Here is a 17,136-nt window from a genome sequence, read left to right on the forward strand (position 1 = left end):
CTTAATGTGATGGTCCGTCATGCCTGCGATATGTTGAAAGCATTCATGGGCAAGATGAAAGATGTTTTGTGTACACCTGGACCACGTAGACCACGGACAAGACAGGACATCTCCATACAGATGGACACTGATGGACAACTTGGGATGGAAGATCAAGAGGAAGCAGACACTGATCACTGGCAGTCAGCAGCCAGATCTGTGCAATCAAAATCCCTAGTCTCAAGAGCATCAGAGGACAACTTTGTGAATGCAACAACTATAGCTGTCCAGGAAATATTACAAATGAGGTCAGTGGACTCACAGAACCTATTCTGGATGATATGCCCGACCCTGAGTATGCCCAGCTGCAATCTTCCCAGGAGATTCAAATTATTGCAGATGACATCGCTCAGGTAATTGTTCAGGAGGTTAAGAGTCTGGAAGAGAAAGATGCTGCCCAGAACAAAGAGAGACAAGCGTTAGCCCAGAACCCAGAGGAACATGTATCATCCCGGAATCCAGAGAAAAACTGCCCTTGAAAGGAGTGGGGAACAAGATAAAGAGCTTTTTTTGCCACACAGTTTGCCAAACTGTCATTACATTGCATGGCGACACAACTAGCCAACAAATTCCACCCAGACTCCAAAGTTGAAAGCAAGATGTCAATGCAGTGCTTCTTGACTGATGTTGACTCTCTGTTTTCTACAGAAGATGGTTTAAAAGAACAAGTTGTGAGGTTATGTTTGGTAAATTACAGAATATTTCCAACGGTAAAGATCAGGTGTTCACCATATGCTGTAAACATCTTGTTTTATGTCTATTCTTTGACCATTTGAGTAAAAATATCGAACCCATATGTACAGAAAAAAAATCACGTCATTGACCCTCACAGTGTGCACCTTACTGTTAGAATAAAAAATACTAAAATGAAAGCGATTAGGCCTATATCATTGTACAATACACATGGGACCACTGCATATACTGAGTACTTTTACTTGTACTCTTTACTTTTACTTTGTTTTAAAACAAAACAAAACATACATATTCCTAAATTTGAATCAAGGACTTTTTCAATTGGGTTATTAACAAATGTAATAATCCTGTTATTCATATTTGATATAAAGAACCTGTATGGCAGCTTTACAAGAGACACTGGAAAATGAATGAATGAATGAATGTGCTAGGTACGGTGGCCGACAGGGGCAAACGCCCTGCAACTTAAGAAAACACACACAAATAGACAAAACACAAGCAAATTAAGAAAACAACTTCATTAATTTGACAACACATGCGCAGCATTCAGCAAACGCGCTGCAAATACACACAATACAACCAAATACATAAACGCACTGCAAATACACACAACACAACCAAATACATAAACGCGCTTCAAATATGAAACGATGCAAAAAGAAAAGCACACAAACACAGAAAACAAATGCAGCAAAAAAACGCAGCGTCCAGATTACACAACGGAAGTTCTCCAGACCTCTAGGGGGAGGGGGGGAGAGAGAGAGAGAGAGAGAGAGAGAGAGAGAGAGAGAGAGAGAGAGAGAGACTGCATAGACTGTAAATATTAAGTCTATGTTTGAGATATGTTTTCTGTCGTTTGGTGGGTGTGTCTCGGCTCAGGTCACAGGTGATACTCAATCAGCAGAGACGTCTGTAAACTCGTGGTAATAAAACATTTAAAACTGCATCAGCGTTTAACGTTGACGTTTTTTTAAGCCATATTACATGAGAGGGTTTAATTTCAAGGTCCGAAAGGCGCATTACTGAAGTTTTTAGGAAGTCCTATTTCTGCTGCATTCATTTTGAAACTTTCTTTTTTTAACCTGTCTGTTGTGAGTTTGACAGTGTTATATGAAAACAATGCTAAGTGGTAAGTAAGTGGTATGCTAAGTGGATTAGGCTCCTTTTGTGAGGTGCATTCCCATCCAGAGCCCGCAGTGATTGTTTATAACAAATCTTGAAAGCCATTTATTGTGCACAAAAACACCAAAGCAAATTCCTTGTATGGGAAAACCTTCTTTGCAATAAACCAGATTTTGTTTCGAATTGTTTTACTGCTTAATTTGGTATTAAAACAAGAAAGTAGAGATAAAAGAAAAGTAAAATAATATGATGTTGTGGGTTAGTTTTTGTCCCCAACCGCCACACTAAGATTTAGTAAAGATTGAAAGCAATGAGAACTTAGACTGTCATCTGAAATTCCAAGAACCATAGTTACACTTATAATATATTCATGCCTGAACACCAGGGACTGTGCTTTTTAAACTGAATTACTTACAAAACTTAATTATTTAAGGCTTGGGCATGTTTCACAACACAACGTGTTTAATTAGAAGGAGACCTTTGGATCTGTGTCAGTGGTGTAATGTACTGGGAGACTGAGAACATGTTCTGCATTTTAATAAATATGTAGAGATGGAGATGTGAGATAAGTTTAATGAGGCAGCGGAGGAATGGAGCTTAAAACGACTGCTGAGAGTTAGTGATAGATCAGAGGAAAATAAAAAAAAATTAAAACACTGCTTGCACTGCAATATTTCTGGATCAAATAGATGTAAGGGTAAGCCTTTTTTCTGTTTTGCCATGGTACACACCCCGGTCCAGTAGGTGGCGGTAAGCACGTTTAACATTGTTTTTTTTTAACTTCCAGTAAACACAAAGAAGAAGAACAAGAAGCTATCCTCAAGTGAGTGATGCTACTTGCTGGCTCTGGCTGCAACAAGCCCCTGTCCTGTACACTGCTGTACTTAACTGTAGTTTGGAGTCGCTTTTATCGGTTTATTTTTCCTCCAGCAAAAGTCGCATTAAATGGAGGCTCGTTGACTATCGGCAGGGTCAAAAGAAAGCAAGCCCGAATTCACAATGCGGAGTGACTACCGTCTTCATTTTTTTGTTTGTTTTTAAGATAATGCATTAGCTTTAATTTAGGTGGCTTTATGATAGTAAACGGAGAAGGCTAACGTTGAGTTAACCCTGTTTGACGGCTGTTGGGTGTCAACTAATGGCGTTAAACAGCTAGCTAGCTAACAGCTAAGTAAATTAGTTTGCATTAACCTAACGGTAGTTGGTTAGCAGCGTAACTTAGTAACGTTTGCTGTAATAGCCATTAGCAGTGGATCTGAGACATTCCACTGTTTACAGTAGCTAAGTTAACGTTAATTTTATCCACGGTATTATTCATGTGGTGGTTTGATGGGGCTTTTAAGGATCATGATGCCGGCAAAGTTCCAGCTTTTGGCTGTTTTGGCTTTTGGAGTGGCCATGCTCTTTATTGAGAACCAGATCCAGAAACTGGAGGAGTCAAGAGCCAAACTCGGTAAGACCATAGACAGTATATAAGAAGGGTAAGACCAAAACAAAGGTAACGTTAGGCTAGTATTATGCTTACGGAAAGTGCCGTTTAAGTCTTTGAATAATATTGAGCAAACAAACAAAAAATACGTAGATTTTTATAACGTTAGCTACTTATTATGCCGCGTTCTATTTACCTCGCAACTCAGTTTTAACGAGGTCAAAGTCGTAAACACGCCCCCTGACCTCGGATTCACGAGCTCGGAACTCGTACAAAGTTCAAAATCCAACATGGCTGCCCCCCTGCATCAACAGTTGTGAAAAGCTGCAGTAACATAAAGTTATAAGCACTTCTGTCTTATTTGTGTCACTAAATCAGTCGTTCACACAGGCATGTTCAACTTCTATCTGTGGACATGTTGTTACGCTGTTTGCATGCACAAAAAACGGCGTAATGCGTTGTTATCAACTGGTATTGTTAACAATAGCTACTCATTAGTCTCGCGTTGCCAGACCCTCTGGTCTGGGTACTCCACATAGCATTCGGGGATGGGAGGAAAACGTGCTCTGGTTTAATGGCATTTCTTTAAACCAATCAGAATCGTCATGGGCGGTGCTAAGTTGCAAAATAGTCCTACAGAGAAAACTAAGATTGGACAGATAGTCTAGCTAGTTGTCTCAATTTACACTGCAGAGATCTGAGGAGCAGTCAAAAATAGTCCCCATAAATCCACCGAATTTATAATTCCAATACAAAGAAAGCGGAAGGAAACTGAAAATACATGCATCCGGCGGAACTTCCTGCGGCACCGGAGCAATCGCGGATGCAACATCAAGGATTTAGACTAGCTACTTATTGGTTATCTCTATGTCTTCTTATTTAGTTTGTTCAGTAAAATTCGAGATGGCAATCGTGGCAAATGGCAAACAAACTTACATTCTGCCATATATTTAATTTACAATCAAACCAGGCAATTAAATGAAATGATATAGTATACATTTTTGTTCAAAATAATAGCTCTTTGCTGTATGATACATTGCTCTACAAAAACATTTCAATGTGAAACCTGCATTCCCTCAAAGTGTTCAGGCTTGAATATTGTTTAGCCAAATATGCAGCAAGTCCATCCGGCGTATCAAGCCCAATGTATTGCAGTGAGTTATTGTGACTGACTTCAAACCAAAAAAAGAGCTAAATTCTTCACACCTGTAGCTCGTTTTTCTTCATTTGGAATCTTAGAAATGGACACCAACTATGTCACAAATTTACTTACTGTGGAATGAATTTTGGTTCTCCCTTTTTAAATTAATATCATAGGTAGACTGCTGGCTGGTCACTTATGAGACTGCCACCCTGCATATAACATTGCTATCTTTTATACTTTTATATTTGCACTCTTCACACTTTGTATTGCAACTGCTGCACAGTAATTTACCTCGGGATGAAGTTATATCTTATCTTACTGTACAGTAGTACTACTATATTGCACTTCAATAAAGCTGAACATTGAGTGGAATGAGAGTAACTAACCTGCACATTTACTGTATAATGTCTTTAAGAAGAGGGAAATAACAGGCCATTACAAGAGAACATCCATCTGCCTTCAAAAATGCAACAAACCAGGCTTTTTTCTGCATAGAGGATTTTTTGGCGTCCCCTAAAAAAAAAAAAAAAAGGATTTAGCCAGCACCCAAGGAAAATCACCAGCGCTAAAAAGTTCCAGCAGTCAACTCCCCTCTCACCCACAGCCGCTAATATTTTACTCTCTCGGCTGTCATTTGTACTCGGATCCGGGCCCATGTCCCTGATGTAAAAGCCCCCTTACTGCAATATGTTCCATTATATTTAAAGGTCAACTATTATATAGCATTTTCAGGATAAAACTTGCATTTTGTGTTTGTACTAGAACATGTTTACATGCTTTAATGTAAAACTTTATTTTTCTGATACTGATTTCTGATAGCGCATGTCTCTTTAATCCCTCCTACCGAAAAAGCCCAGTCTGCTCCGATTGGCCAGCGTGTTTCCTGGAATCTCCGGTGCGCTCCAGTTCTTTTTTCACTAGCTAGTTGAAGCTGGAGCTACTGCAACGGAGCATATATAGCAGGACTTTGTACCGTGAAAAATCACCAATAAAGGCTTCTAAACCAAATATTACACAACTGGACATGTCCCAGCAGTAAAGTGACCGGAAATGACCTGCATTGGCCGCCAAGATTACAGCTATGTCACATTAGCATGCAGCTACTTAATAGTTAGCAGTATGCAAATGTTCGATTGTAGTGGAACGAAGCAGCACTTTCTACTGTCAAATATTGCAGATAAAGGCTTCTGAACCAAACACTACCCAATCGGACAATTTTTCAACACTGGCAGCCAAAATGCCATATTTTACTGCCTTTAGCATTTACTTGCAACAATGTTAACACCGGAATGGCTTAAAAAAAACACTACCTGGAGCAGATGACCAATCTAGAAGGCCGGCTTAGAGTTGCGTAACACTTAGCCGAGAGTAGAAAAAACTGTTGAAACCGGAGCGTTCAGAACAGTTGGAAATCTGAACGTTTTAGCTCACAGGGATTTCTCTAAAATATGTTCACCTCATTATACGTTTAACTTGAAAATCCAACATAACATTGTAGATATGACAGAATATACGGAAAGGCATAATATGTCCACTTTTAATTGTCACCTCGTGGAGCTGAGCGAGATGGAGAAAATCAAATACCACGACATTTTTGAGCAAATACATTGATGTCGATATTGCAGGGGTTGACTTGAGAGTTGAGTTTTGATAATCACCAATAATGTGAATACAATGACGAAGTGGATAAAGGCAAAGATTCAAACAGCTAGTAAGTCTGGTAAATTCAGAAAAATGACATCACTTTACTGTAATGCAGCCTTTAAAACCAGGAAAAGACACCATACGTGTATTACGATATCCAAAATTTAAGATGATATCTAGCCTCATCGACATAAACTTGATATATTGCCCAGCATTATCACCTGGCTCCTCAGTTTTGTGATTTCCCTCAAATGCAGAAATTTGTTCCCCCACCCCGCTTCATATCTGTGAAAAAAAAAGTCACATTCTGAGCCAGGAAAAACCCTGCAGACATCCTGCCGACACGTGGCTTCTCTCTCCTCACGGTGTCACTGAAGGGCTGCTTCGGCAGCGTGATGACTGCGTTACATTGAGCGGCACGCAGCTGAGCCGGGAGATACTCGGAAGGTCATTCCAGTAATTGGCTTTAATTAGCATTGCAGTGGAGACAAGAAGTGTGAGAAAACACTTTTAATTATGCCTCCTGTCAATGTTATCATGAACCTACTTGTTTTGATGTGATTGTATCTGAAAACTTTGTTTTCCTTAAGACATACTCTGTTTTAAAAGTACTTGTTCATTTATGTTAACAGATGTACCTGTGTCTTTATTGTTGTCTTGGTGGCCTCACACCTGCTGCGTACGCTGCCAAATGAGAATAACAATAAGCATCAACTCACTTTTTGGCTCATTAAAATCCAGGCAGCAGAGAATGCCAGCCACTCCATAATCATAGAAATTAAAGATGATATTGATTCAGTTTAGGAGCAGTTGCCGCAAACAACCAAACAATGAAAATTGTATGTATGATCGATCGTTGATGGTAAATATTGTATTTATATCTATTTTGCGCCCGTACAGAACGTACCATTGCCAGACACGAGGTGGCTGAAGTAGAGCAGCGTCACAGTGAGGACGCTGGGCGGGATTTGTCACCACTGGCAGAAAAAGATGACATGGTCATCATCTACAACAGAGTGCCCAAGACGGCCAGCACATCCTTCACTAACATCGCCTACGACCTGTGTGGGAAGAATCACTTCCATGTCCTGCACATCAATACAACCAAAAACAATCCTGTCATGTCTCTACAGGACCAGGTAAGATCAGCAGCCAGTATTCAAGATACGTCATGGTCATTGTATGAACGCAACAAAATTACATTGGTGGCAGTTAGTGCAGCAGCGGTAAATACATAAATCAAAACAAGATAAAAACACACATAAAAAAGACCCATATGAGCCTTTGCAGAGTTATTAAAGTGTTATAGTGCTTTTGTGACAGTAGTCCTTAGCAGCTACAATTTGTATGTTTTTGTGCAGGGAGAGAGGGGGGAGTGGAGGCTACAGCTCTGGGGAAGAAGCTGTTCCTCAGGCTACATTAACATTGCTACGTTTTGGTTTAAAACACACTGCCACGCTTCTTCAGGGGAGCTAGATTTTAGATTCTCTGCCCGAACGTGTCGGGCCGATATTTCCCACCACTGTCCTCAGGCCGGGCAAGCATCGAGCATTTTTTTTAATCATTACTTTATTAGCCTAATTGGGTGGGGAGAAAGCTATGCCATAATCATGCGCAGCGTCTCCTCCACTCGCACGCATCGCACCGGGCCTGCTGTGCTGTATTGTGTAGCTTAAATGCAACATGGAGCTTGAAGATGTAAAGAAAAAAATAAAAACAAAAGGAGAATTAACTTTGAGCAAGTTTGGAGGAAAGTCGGAGGTATGGAACCATTTTAAACAAGTCATGGGCAGTGACAACATACAGGTAAGTGTTGGCTTTGCACGCTGCTCGCCTATGACAGCAAAAAAAAAACGGGGACTTTGACGATGAACAGACACATGAAGCAGGCTTGCCATGGCAGAAAAGATGATAGTCAGCCTTCAGTGTCCTCTTTTGTTACTTCTCCAAGCCCTCACAGAGAAATGCGTTGAGTTTTGCTGCAGGGACATAAGGCCTGAGCATATGTTCAAATTTGATAAAAAAATTGCAACTGTTATCGTAATTTTTTTAGAGGAGCTCCCCGCAAAATCAGGCAATCTCAAAAAAAGGCAGCGGAATCCTGGAGGGACTGATCACTACACACAGGCCTGAATTACACACACACAGGACCATGCACAAATGTAGAGATGTCAGAGTGAGTGGGCTGCCACTGCTGGATCAGCTCCCTGAGCGGTTGGCGGGGGGGGGGGTGTATGGTACCTTGCTCAAGAGCACCTTGGCAGTGCCCAGGAAGTGAACTGGCATCTCTCCAGCTACCAATCCCCACTCCATGTCCATGCTGATACTACTGGCTCTCCTCTGTAAGATTGAGAGACCGAAAGCATACCCAGCATCCAGGCCAGGGAGCACAGCTCCCACAATCCTCTGTGGCGTTTTCACCACCCAAGCCAAGTCCTTTTTGTATTTGTATTTGTATTTAGATGCAGCAGTGCAAACTAATACCAGATCACAGGGATGTCAAAATCCCATTAAAAACATGAAAGGTCAGAATTTATTACAGCAGTTACACAATTTTACCTTTTTAAAGGACAAATCCGGCGCAAAATGAACCTAGGGGTTAATGACACGTGTCCGAGTTTGCTACTGGCTCTGGGATTTGTTTTCATGCTAATAGAATTTGACCAGTTTTATCACAAACCGCAACCGTTGAGTTTACACGCCTTACACGATGCAACGTTGAAGCGTCAGACCCACTCTCAGTTACAACTGAGAAGGGTTTGGTGTCAACCAGGCTAGGAGAACATACGAACTCCACACAGAAAGGCCCGAAACAACCTGGATTCGAACCCAGAACCTTCTTGCTCTGAGGCCACAGTGCTAACCATTGGGCCACCATGCGCCAGTAGGACACATAACTACAATCTTCTGTTAAATTACAGTGTTTCCCACAGTATTACATTCTATTTGTGGTGGTAGCTGACCCGGGGTGGGAGGTGCACATGCTTCTTATATTAATTGAACTGCAAATATTTTTATACAAAATTCTGCAGGTAACAATTCAAATTTTGTATTTAAAAAAAAATTTTTTTTTTATATAAATATAATGGTGTACTGCAGTAAGGGAAGGGGGCTTTCGTATCTGACTACACTTGACAACATAGTCAGAAGCATGTTTTGCTCCTCCAGTTGAACAGTGTATGAGTGACTTACATAAGGTAACTGCTATTACTGTTGCAGCTAATTTGTACAATAATACAATTCAATCAGGAGAGACTTCGTTGCAGATATGCAAATATTTATTGTAGATAAGCATAATATGAAATGTACAAAGTCTTTGGGAATTAGACTCCATCATTAAAAATATTTAAAGGGGTAGAGAAACAGACATATTCCCCCCCGATGGAGCCTAGACACTGGTGATGGCATAGAGGGAACCCGGAGGCCGAACGAAGGACCTGTCTGCCGGGAAAGGGACTCAGATTGCAGTGGTTGACGACGCCCGGAGGTGGAAGGGGGGGAGGAGGGTTGCACGTTTGCCTGAGAAGACAGCTGATAGCAAGGAGCGCGACATTTAAAGCAGGATATCATGCTGTGATTGGATCATGAATTTCGTGGCCAATTCTGATTGGTTTACTGAAGAGTGAACGCCTCTTAACAGCTGAATAGCTTTAGGGAGAGAGAGAGAGGTGATTGCAGTAATTAGAAGTCTTCCTGAAAGAATTTGCGCTGGGCTTCATTAGTGTTATGAATACAAAACGTTATGAAGTGTAATGTTTTCTATTTTGAAATATTGATAAATAAATTGTCCGTGATGTAGAGTAACAGACTGCCCCTACAGTTCGGCATGCATGTGAACTGCTGATTACTGCATATGTAACCATCATAGTGTGAAATACAGTTAACTGCTGCTGTTACGTGAACGGGCCTCAGCAGAGAGGCGGAGCGAGACGACGTCTCTGCATATTCAATGTTGCTAAAGCACATCAGGTGTTAAAATGAACTGTACCAAAACACGGGGAAAAGTATTTAACGTGACATACGAGACGTTTTTATTTTTGCAGGTTATAAAACTGTCTCAATTTAATACTGATAGACAAGCAGCGTAGCCCGCCGTGCAGACAGACAGCAGTCGGAGCTCCGACGGACGGAGAGCTCTGCGTCCGTCGGCAGTGGTTTCCCGCTGCGCCGCCGGTCCCCAGAGCAGCATGGTCATCTGGAGAGTCCGGTACAGTCTGACTCTGCAAACGCTTGCAGCTGCAAATCAGACGTTTTGGTGCTCGTGATATTCCTCTGGCGCTGGCTAAAACCTTTCTCTATGCAGTAAAAACCCTGAATAAATACCGGTAATAACTTACTAACCATTAAACTCCGGATCGACTCCAGCCATCTTCTCTGCGGGGAAAAAGTTTGATGTGGGAAAAAGCAACTTCTTCTTCTGTGTGTTAAAGCTACATTGTGTGAGAATTACTCCCATCTAGCGTTGAGATCATTATAAATCTGATCTCTGACTCGCCACGCAGTATTGCAGCTACGGTAGCCTTCACGCTTCAAAAAGCAAAGGTGTACAAAAGGCCGTCTATCAGCCGTGGTTGTTGGAGTTCATGGATGAGTTCATGTCGGAGAGTGGCGCGGACGCACACTTCACACCACGAGCGGGCACGTGCGCCACCCGACGGAAAGGAGAGAGAAAGAAAAGGAGAGAGAAAGAAAAGGAGACTGCAGCGTCCAAAGCAGCTCCAATGTTCACCCTGATGACGCCGGTCTCTTGCTCTTTTCAATATCCGTTTTCTTTTTCTGGGTGAAGAAGAAGACTCCTGTTCCTGAAATTTGGATTTTGAATACGTGTGGTCCTCCATGTTTCCTTCTTCAAACTTGCCGGGGCCGGAAAGCTACGATGCCCATTAGCAGCATCTGTGAGTTGAAAACGCGAAAGGCGGAGCAGTATGTCCTGTATGTCCCTTACCGGCTAACGTATTTCAAGATGGCGCATTATTCTGGAGCGTCTACCCCAGTTCATGCAAGTGCAAATGTAAAATTCCAAGCCAATAGGAATACTTGGAATTGATGGTAGTGGTCAGTATTCATAAAAAAGGACAAGTTTGTGAAGGGCAATACAGAACAACTACAAACGTTGGGGGCTTTAATTAGCGGATCGCAAACCAAGTTTAAGGCTCATACCGCCACCTACATTATGCCTACGAGAGAGAGAGAGAGAGAATCTCACAATGTCGACTGCAAAGACTCGCTACGTCCTTTAAAATGTGAAAAAGAGTGTGTCTTTTGAGCAGAAAAACAAATGTATCAGTCCTCAGCAAAGCCAGACATTTTCACTTCTCTGTCCCGGTGTTTTTTTTTTTTTCTGTTGTTGCTGCTATGTTTCCATTTGCTGGAGTTTCCCTGCTGCTGCTCCATAATTAGTTTCCATTATCTTTGGCTACAGGTGCGCTTTGTCAGGAATGTCAGCTCATGGAGAGAGATGAAGCCCGGCTTCTACCACGGCCATGTAGCTTATCTGGACTTCTCAAAGTAAAGCCCTTCCTTTTTCTGTAATGCCATTATTTCCAGATTTGTTACAAACAGTTAGCAGAGCAGATAAAAGGGAGGTCATGTATTGATTGCTAACATGTGCTTTAGTGTTGATTAATAGCATTGTTGTCCTTATCTGCCCTGACACTATCATTTCAGTGATCACAGGTAATTATCCTAATGAGAGAGAGAGAGACTGTTAACTCAAAGTCTCAGTTCTCCCAGATGTTGCCACCATTTCACTGATGGAAAAGCTTTCTATAGTGCAATAAACACTGTTAATTAGGGCTGCACGATATACAGTGTATCGTTTTTTTATCGTCATCGCGATACCAACTTGCGCAATATACACATCGCAAAAGGCTACGACATATCACAGAAGACAGAGATTTAAGAGTTAGTTAGTTAGTATCAGCAGAAAACCGCACTTTAAAATGCAACTCCCATTCTTTTTTCCAGTGATGCCTTTTTGTGTTCAGTTCAATAAAAGAATGTTGAAAATACGTTTTTTTTTTTTTCAATTCAACCAGCCTTTTGTTGTATTTTAGCAGAATACGGAACGCAGCAGAAAGAACTGAGTGCACTTTAATATCTGTATATGTATCACAAATAACAGTGTTTCCCCCAGAAAAGTTGTTTAGCGTGGTGGCAAGTGTCTTTTTTTTTTTTGACGAGGGCCAGGCGTGAAGCCAGTAACGGAGCATTAATGTAGAGAGAGATTCCACAGGGCCCTACAGTAAGTCAGTGCTAAAAGCTAACTGGAAATTTAAAAATATGACTACGTCTTAAGTTTCCCACCCAGCTGCCGCACTGTAATTGTAGTTTTTAAAAAAACGTCTTAAAATACATTCAAAAATAATTCCCACTGGCGTAGGTCTGGTGGGGGGCGACTTAGGCCTGGTGGGAGGGAAACCCTGAATAATATCGTTATCGCAATACTCTACAACGTTTTTCCTCATATCGTGCTGCCCTACTGTTAATTAGGTGGCAGCTTCATGGTCTGATGTCTGTTGGACTAGTCCTCACGTATCTGTTCGATGCAATTAAAATATGTCAACCCCTTTCTTTTTGTCCAGATATGGGGCGAAGGGTAGGCCCATGTACATAAATGTTGTGAGGGACCCCATAGAGCGCCTGGTGTCTTACTACTACTTCCTGCGTTTTGGAGACGACTACAGACCCGGGCTTCGGCGAAGGAAACAAGGAGACAAAAAGGTCTGGATTTAGAGTGCATCAGTCTTACTCAAATAAACCCTTTTGTTCAACGCCCATTGTTTGCCCACACAGAAATGTATGATAGCGAGTGTTTCTGTTGTCTTTCAGACCTTTGATGAGTGCGTGTCATTGGGGGGGTCTGACTGTGCTCCTGAGAAGCTCTGGCTGCAGATCCCCTTCTTCTGCGGCCACCATTCAGAGTGCTGGTGAGTGGGCTGAGTGAGCGTTTTTAATGTGACGTCTTTTTTTTTTTTTTGTGCAACTTTGATTTTACTTTGTTTTATTTTTGCTGGGGTGCCAGCCAGGAAATATCCTGGCAAAAGTTTGTAGTCAACACACTCAAATGTCAGCCAACACAAAGGATGTATACCTTAAATGAAAAACAAATCGGGCAACAGTTCAAAAGTGTCAAAGTTCTGTTCATTCAAACAGGTAAGAAACAACAAGCTGTCGGCAGCCTGATTCAGTTTAACTCTTGAGACTCTAGTCTCAAGAGGAAAACAAGAGGAGGGTGAGCTAGATTATTCCTGATCGTTACAACCTGCCCCATCAGGAACAGAACGTAGATCTGTGGAAAGCTTTATACGATGCAGCACATTAGGACTGAACAATGAATTGCTTTTACTTCATTGTTTGCAATTTTTCAAATCCGTTGCCGCCGGAATTTCCGCCGAATGTCCTTTTGGGCCGGATGTCCGTTACCTTCCGCTTTCTTTGTGTTGTAATTCTAAACTCCGGTGGATTTCTGAGGACAATGGTTGACTGCTCCTCAGATCTCTGCAGGGTAAATCCAGACAGCTAGCTAGACTATCTGTCCAATCTGAGTTTTCTGTTGCACGACTTAAACAACTTTTAAACGTACATGTTCCACCAAAACAAGTTCCTTACCGATGCTATTTTGCAGCGGCATCAGGGCTCCGTCTGGCGCGTAGCACCGGCCAAGACAATTGTGATTGGTTCAAAGAAATGCCAATAAACCAGAGCACGTTTCTCTCCCATCCCAGAATGCTGTGTGGACTAGCCAGACCCTCCTCCGCAGCGCTGTGGAGGAGGGTCTGGCAATGCGAGACTAACCTCTGAAAACAACAAGTCCTCGGTGTCTTAACAAGCTGCAGTGGGTACAAGTTAAGGCAGGTGGCTGTTAAATACAACCTCTATGTCTGTACTTTTACGTTTGGCCAAAGATAGTGTTGAATGTGTTGAATATGTTTTTTTTTTTTTTTTTGCTGTTCATGAAACATGGCAGGTCTTTATCTACAATATCAACATAGGTGATCACTTGTGTGTCTAGCTCGGTAGTTGTCAAGTGTAAATGACATGTTTGAAGTTTCTCACCCTTGCACACCTATAACAATTTTGGATGGACAGTTACAAAAAAAAAGAGATCAAAAGCAGAGCAGGGATCACATCTTTTTCATTCCACACATTCTACTTTCTTAAACTACTCTTCTTAAACTAGTTGCTTATTTACAGATCCAGCAGTTTACAGTTCAACATTATCATTTGGAGTTGTGCGTCTGGCCAATATTCACTCATTTAGTGTCTCTCTGTTTTTGGTCTTTACCAACTAATGAAGGGAATATCTGGCTCTTCATCTGCTAAATGCTCCACCATGTTCACCAGCTAGTCGCTAACTGTGTCTGTCTGCCCATTAAGTGCTGAGCAGGTAGTGTACAGAGAGCTGTCGGGGCCTTTTTTCTGAAATAGCTGCCAGCGTGCCCTAAAACGATGCTATGAGAGCGAACCAAAATAGTAAAGTTGCAGGTTCAAAAACCAAAACAATGAGCTGAAGCTCCCTTTTAAAGCCGAACGGAGCTGCAGATTCAGGTGATAATTAGGCTGTTGGGCTGTTAAGAGATTCTGACGGTATGATAACCTTCAGCAAAAAAATACCACGGTTTCACGGTATTGAAATGTCTGGATAATAAACAACTTCTTTTCCTCCATTGAACACACTGTATTTTATTATTATTCAACAGCGTAGCCTATAGAATATTTGGTATATTTTTAAATGTGTACCATATTAAGTTTAAATAAATAATACAATCATATTTTTTTATGTGGATCCCCCTTTGCTGCCAGAGCTACTGCTGCCCTAAAAAGACGAAAAAATAAAGAGACATTTTAATTTAAAGTGCCCATATTATGAAAAAAAATCACTTTTTCTGGGATTTGGTTATTTTGTGTCTCTGGTGCTTCCACACACATACAAACTTGGAAAAGAAAACATCCACGCTGTTTTGATTGAGAGAGGGGTTTCTGAATGTGTCCTGCCTTCAGTCTCCGGGTGAGCTGGTCAAAATCTGCAGGGTTTTCTACGTCACTAGCCGAAACGAGGGGGCTAAACCGTGCTAGCATGCTAGCGGTTAGCCCCCTCGTTCTCAATGGCAAAACACTGCTACAACACACACAAGTTCACCATAATCTACAAAAGAACTACTTACATGTCCCTGTTCTGAAGACACTAAGTACAACCCTTTTTAACCCTTTCCGCCGTTAAACTAGCAAAGGAGCGGGGCGGCTGTGGCTCAGGTGTAGAGCAGTCACTTACCAATCGGAAGGTCGGTGGTTCAATCCCTGGCCCTGCAGTTCCATGTCAAAGTGTCCTTGGGCAAGACACCGAACCCCAAATGTCTCCCGATCACCGTAGGGAGTGTAAATGTGTGTGATGAGCAGGTGTGCACCTTGTACAGCAGCCTCGGCCACCAGTGTATGAATGTGTGTGTGAATGGTTCCTGTGCTATGTGAAAGCGCTTTGAGTAGTCATTAAGACTAGAGAAGTGCTGTTCATGCTGAACACAGTTCATTTATTGATACTATGTTTGTGTGCAGGAATGCAGGCAGCAGATGGGCCCTGGAACAGGCCAAGACCAATCTGGTGAATGAGTACCTGCTGGTGGGAGTGACGGAGGAGCTGGAGGACTTCATCATGATACTGGAGGCAGCCCTGCCGCGCTTCTTCAGGGGAGCCACAGAGCTCTACAGAACAGGTAGCAGCACAACACACTCATCTCACTAGTCCATACCTTCCTCGATTTTTAAATTCTCGATGCAATTTTCTCACAACCTTTTAACCCTTGTGTTGTCTTCCCGTCGACCATGCCCTTGTTGTCCCCCCTGGTCTGGTTTGCTTGTTTATAAAGTAAAGTATAATTTATAACCCTTTAATTCTGTGTTACACTTTTTTAGCCAACTTCATTCCAACTCATTACAACTAGTTTTACACTTGGTGCATATAAGTAGTGAATAGTCAATTACATTCAATTAGACCTAATTTCTGAGTAAAATGATGAGCAATTATTAGTAGTTTTGGATTATAAAAAGACTGGTGTATGTCAAATATTAACCAGGATATCCCCAGGTCAAAATTAACTGATGAAATGTAATTCATTTTTTTTTCATTCAAATTTTTTTCACAAAACATGTCGATGGAAACACTGTTTGTGGTGTCCACTAGTGAGCTCTGTTGGCAGTGAAATCACCATCAAGGAAAGCTTTGATGTTACTGAGCTTATTTTTTGGCTCAGCGACCTGCAGTAAACCCGTGTTGTCTAGACTGACAGACTCACTCGACCTTCTCATGTTCCTCCAGGGAAGAAGTCCCATCTGCGAAAGACCACTGAAAAGAAGCCCCCCACCAAAGAGACAATAGCCAAGCTGCAGCAGTCTGACATCTGGAAAATCGAAAACGAGTTTTACGAGTTTGCACTTGAACAGTTTCAGTTTGTGCGTGCTCACGCCGTCAGGGAAAAAGATGGGGAACTTTATGTCCTGGCTCAGAGCTTCTTCTATGAAAAGATCTACCCCAAAGGGAACTAAACGTGTAGATCGAAAAGAGAGACGCGGGCTGCACAGGGGCTTTCCAGGACTCTGTGAGAATTTGTTTACACTGGGAGGAAGTTCATCAAGAGATGCTGGTGAACGCTTTTTCTGACCTTGTTACAGTACAGGAAATCCCTTTCAGAGTGCACAGTGGAATTTCTACGAGGGATGCGACTCATTTTTTTTTATGTGGAACATCTGAAAACCCAAACACAAGCAGCCTTTGATTTATGAAGTTTGGGTTTTGGGTGGAGCGTCGGCATAAAAGCAGCAAGCCTCAACAAGTTTAAAACCATTTTAAAAATGTGTTTTTCTGACAGATTCGAAAAGGACATAAGCGCACCAAAGCTGTTCAGCTCCCTGTAGTATTATTGTTTTGCACACTTTACATTTTAGGTGGACAAAATCTTGTTTACAAGTTAAAAATCGGGGTGCAACATATCACAAAACTCACGGTACGGTTCGGATGACGTTTTTGAGTCACGGTTCGGATCAATTTTCAGATCAGCTCAAAAAAAAG

At 41.8% G+C, this 17,136-nt stretch overlaps 1 protein-coding gene across 1 annotated transcript; it reads left to right on the forward strand.

Annotated features, from left to right (window-relative positions):
* The first annotated feature begins 2,683 nt into the window (after positions 1–2,683).
* On the forward strand, positions 2,684–16,697 carry hs2st1b (heparan sulfate 2-O-sulfotransferase 1b). Its single transcript, XM_078259402.1, has 7 exons — positions 2,684–3,307; positions 6,972–7,210; positions 11,494–11,579; positions 12,656–12,794; positions 12,903–13,000; positions 15,627–15,784; positions 16,387–16,697. The coding sequence occupies exons 1-7, from the start codon at positions 3,184–3,186 to the stop codon at positions 16,611–16,613; spliced, it is 1,071 nt and encodes a 356-aa protein (XP_078115528.1). The 5' UTR covers positions 2,684–3,183; the 3' UTR covers positions 16,614–16,697.
* The last annotated feature ends 439 nt before the right edge of the window (positions 16,698–17,136 follow it).

Source organism: Sander vitreus, chromosome 9, assembly GCF_031162955.1.
Source record: "Sander vitreus isolate 19-12246 chromosome 9, sanVit1, whole genome shotgun sequence".
Lineage (NCBI taxonomy): Eukaryota > Metazoa > Chordata > Actinopteri > Perciformes > Percidae > Sander > Sander vitreus.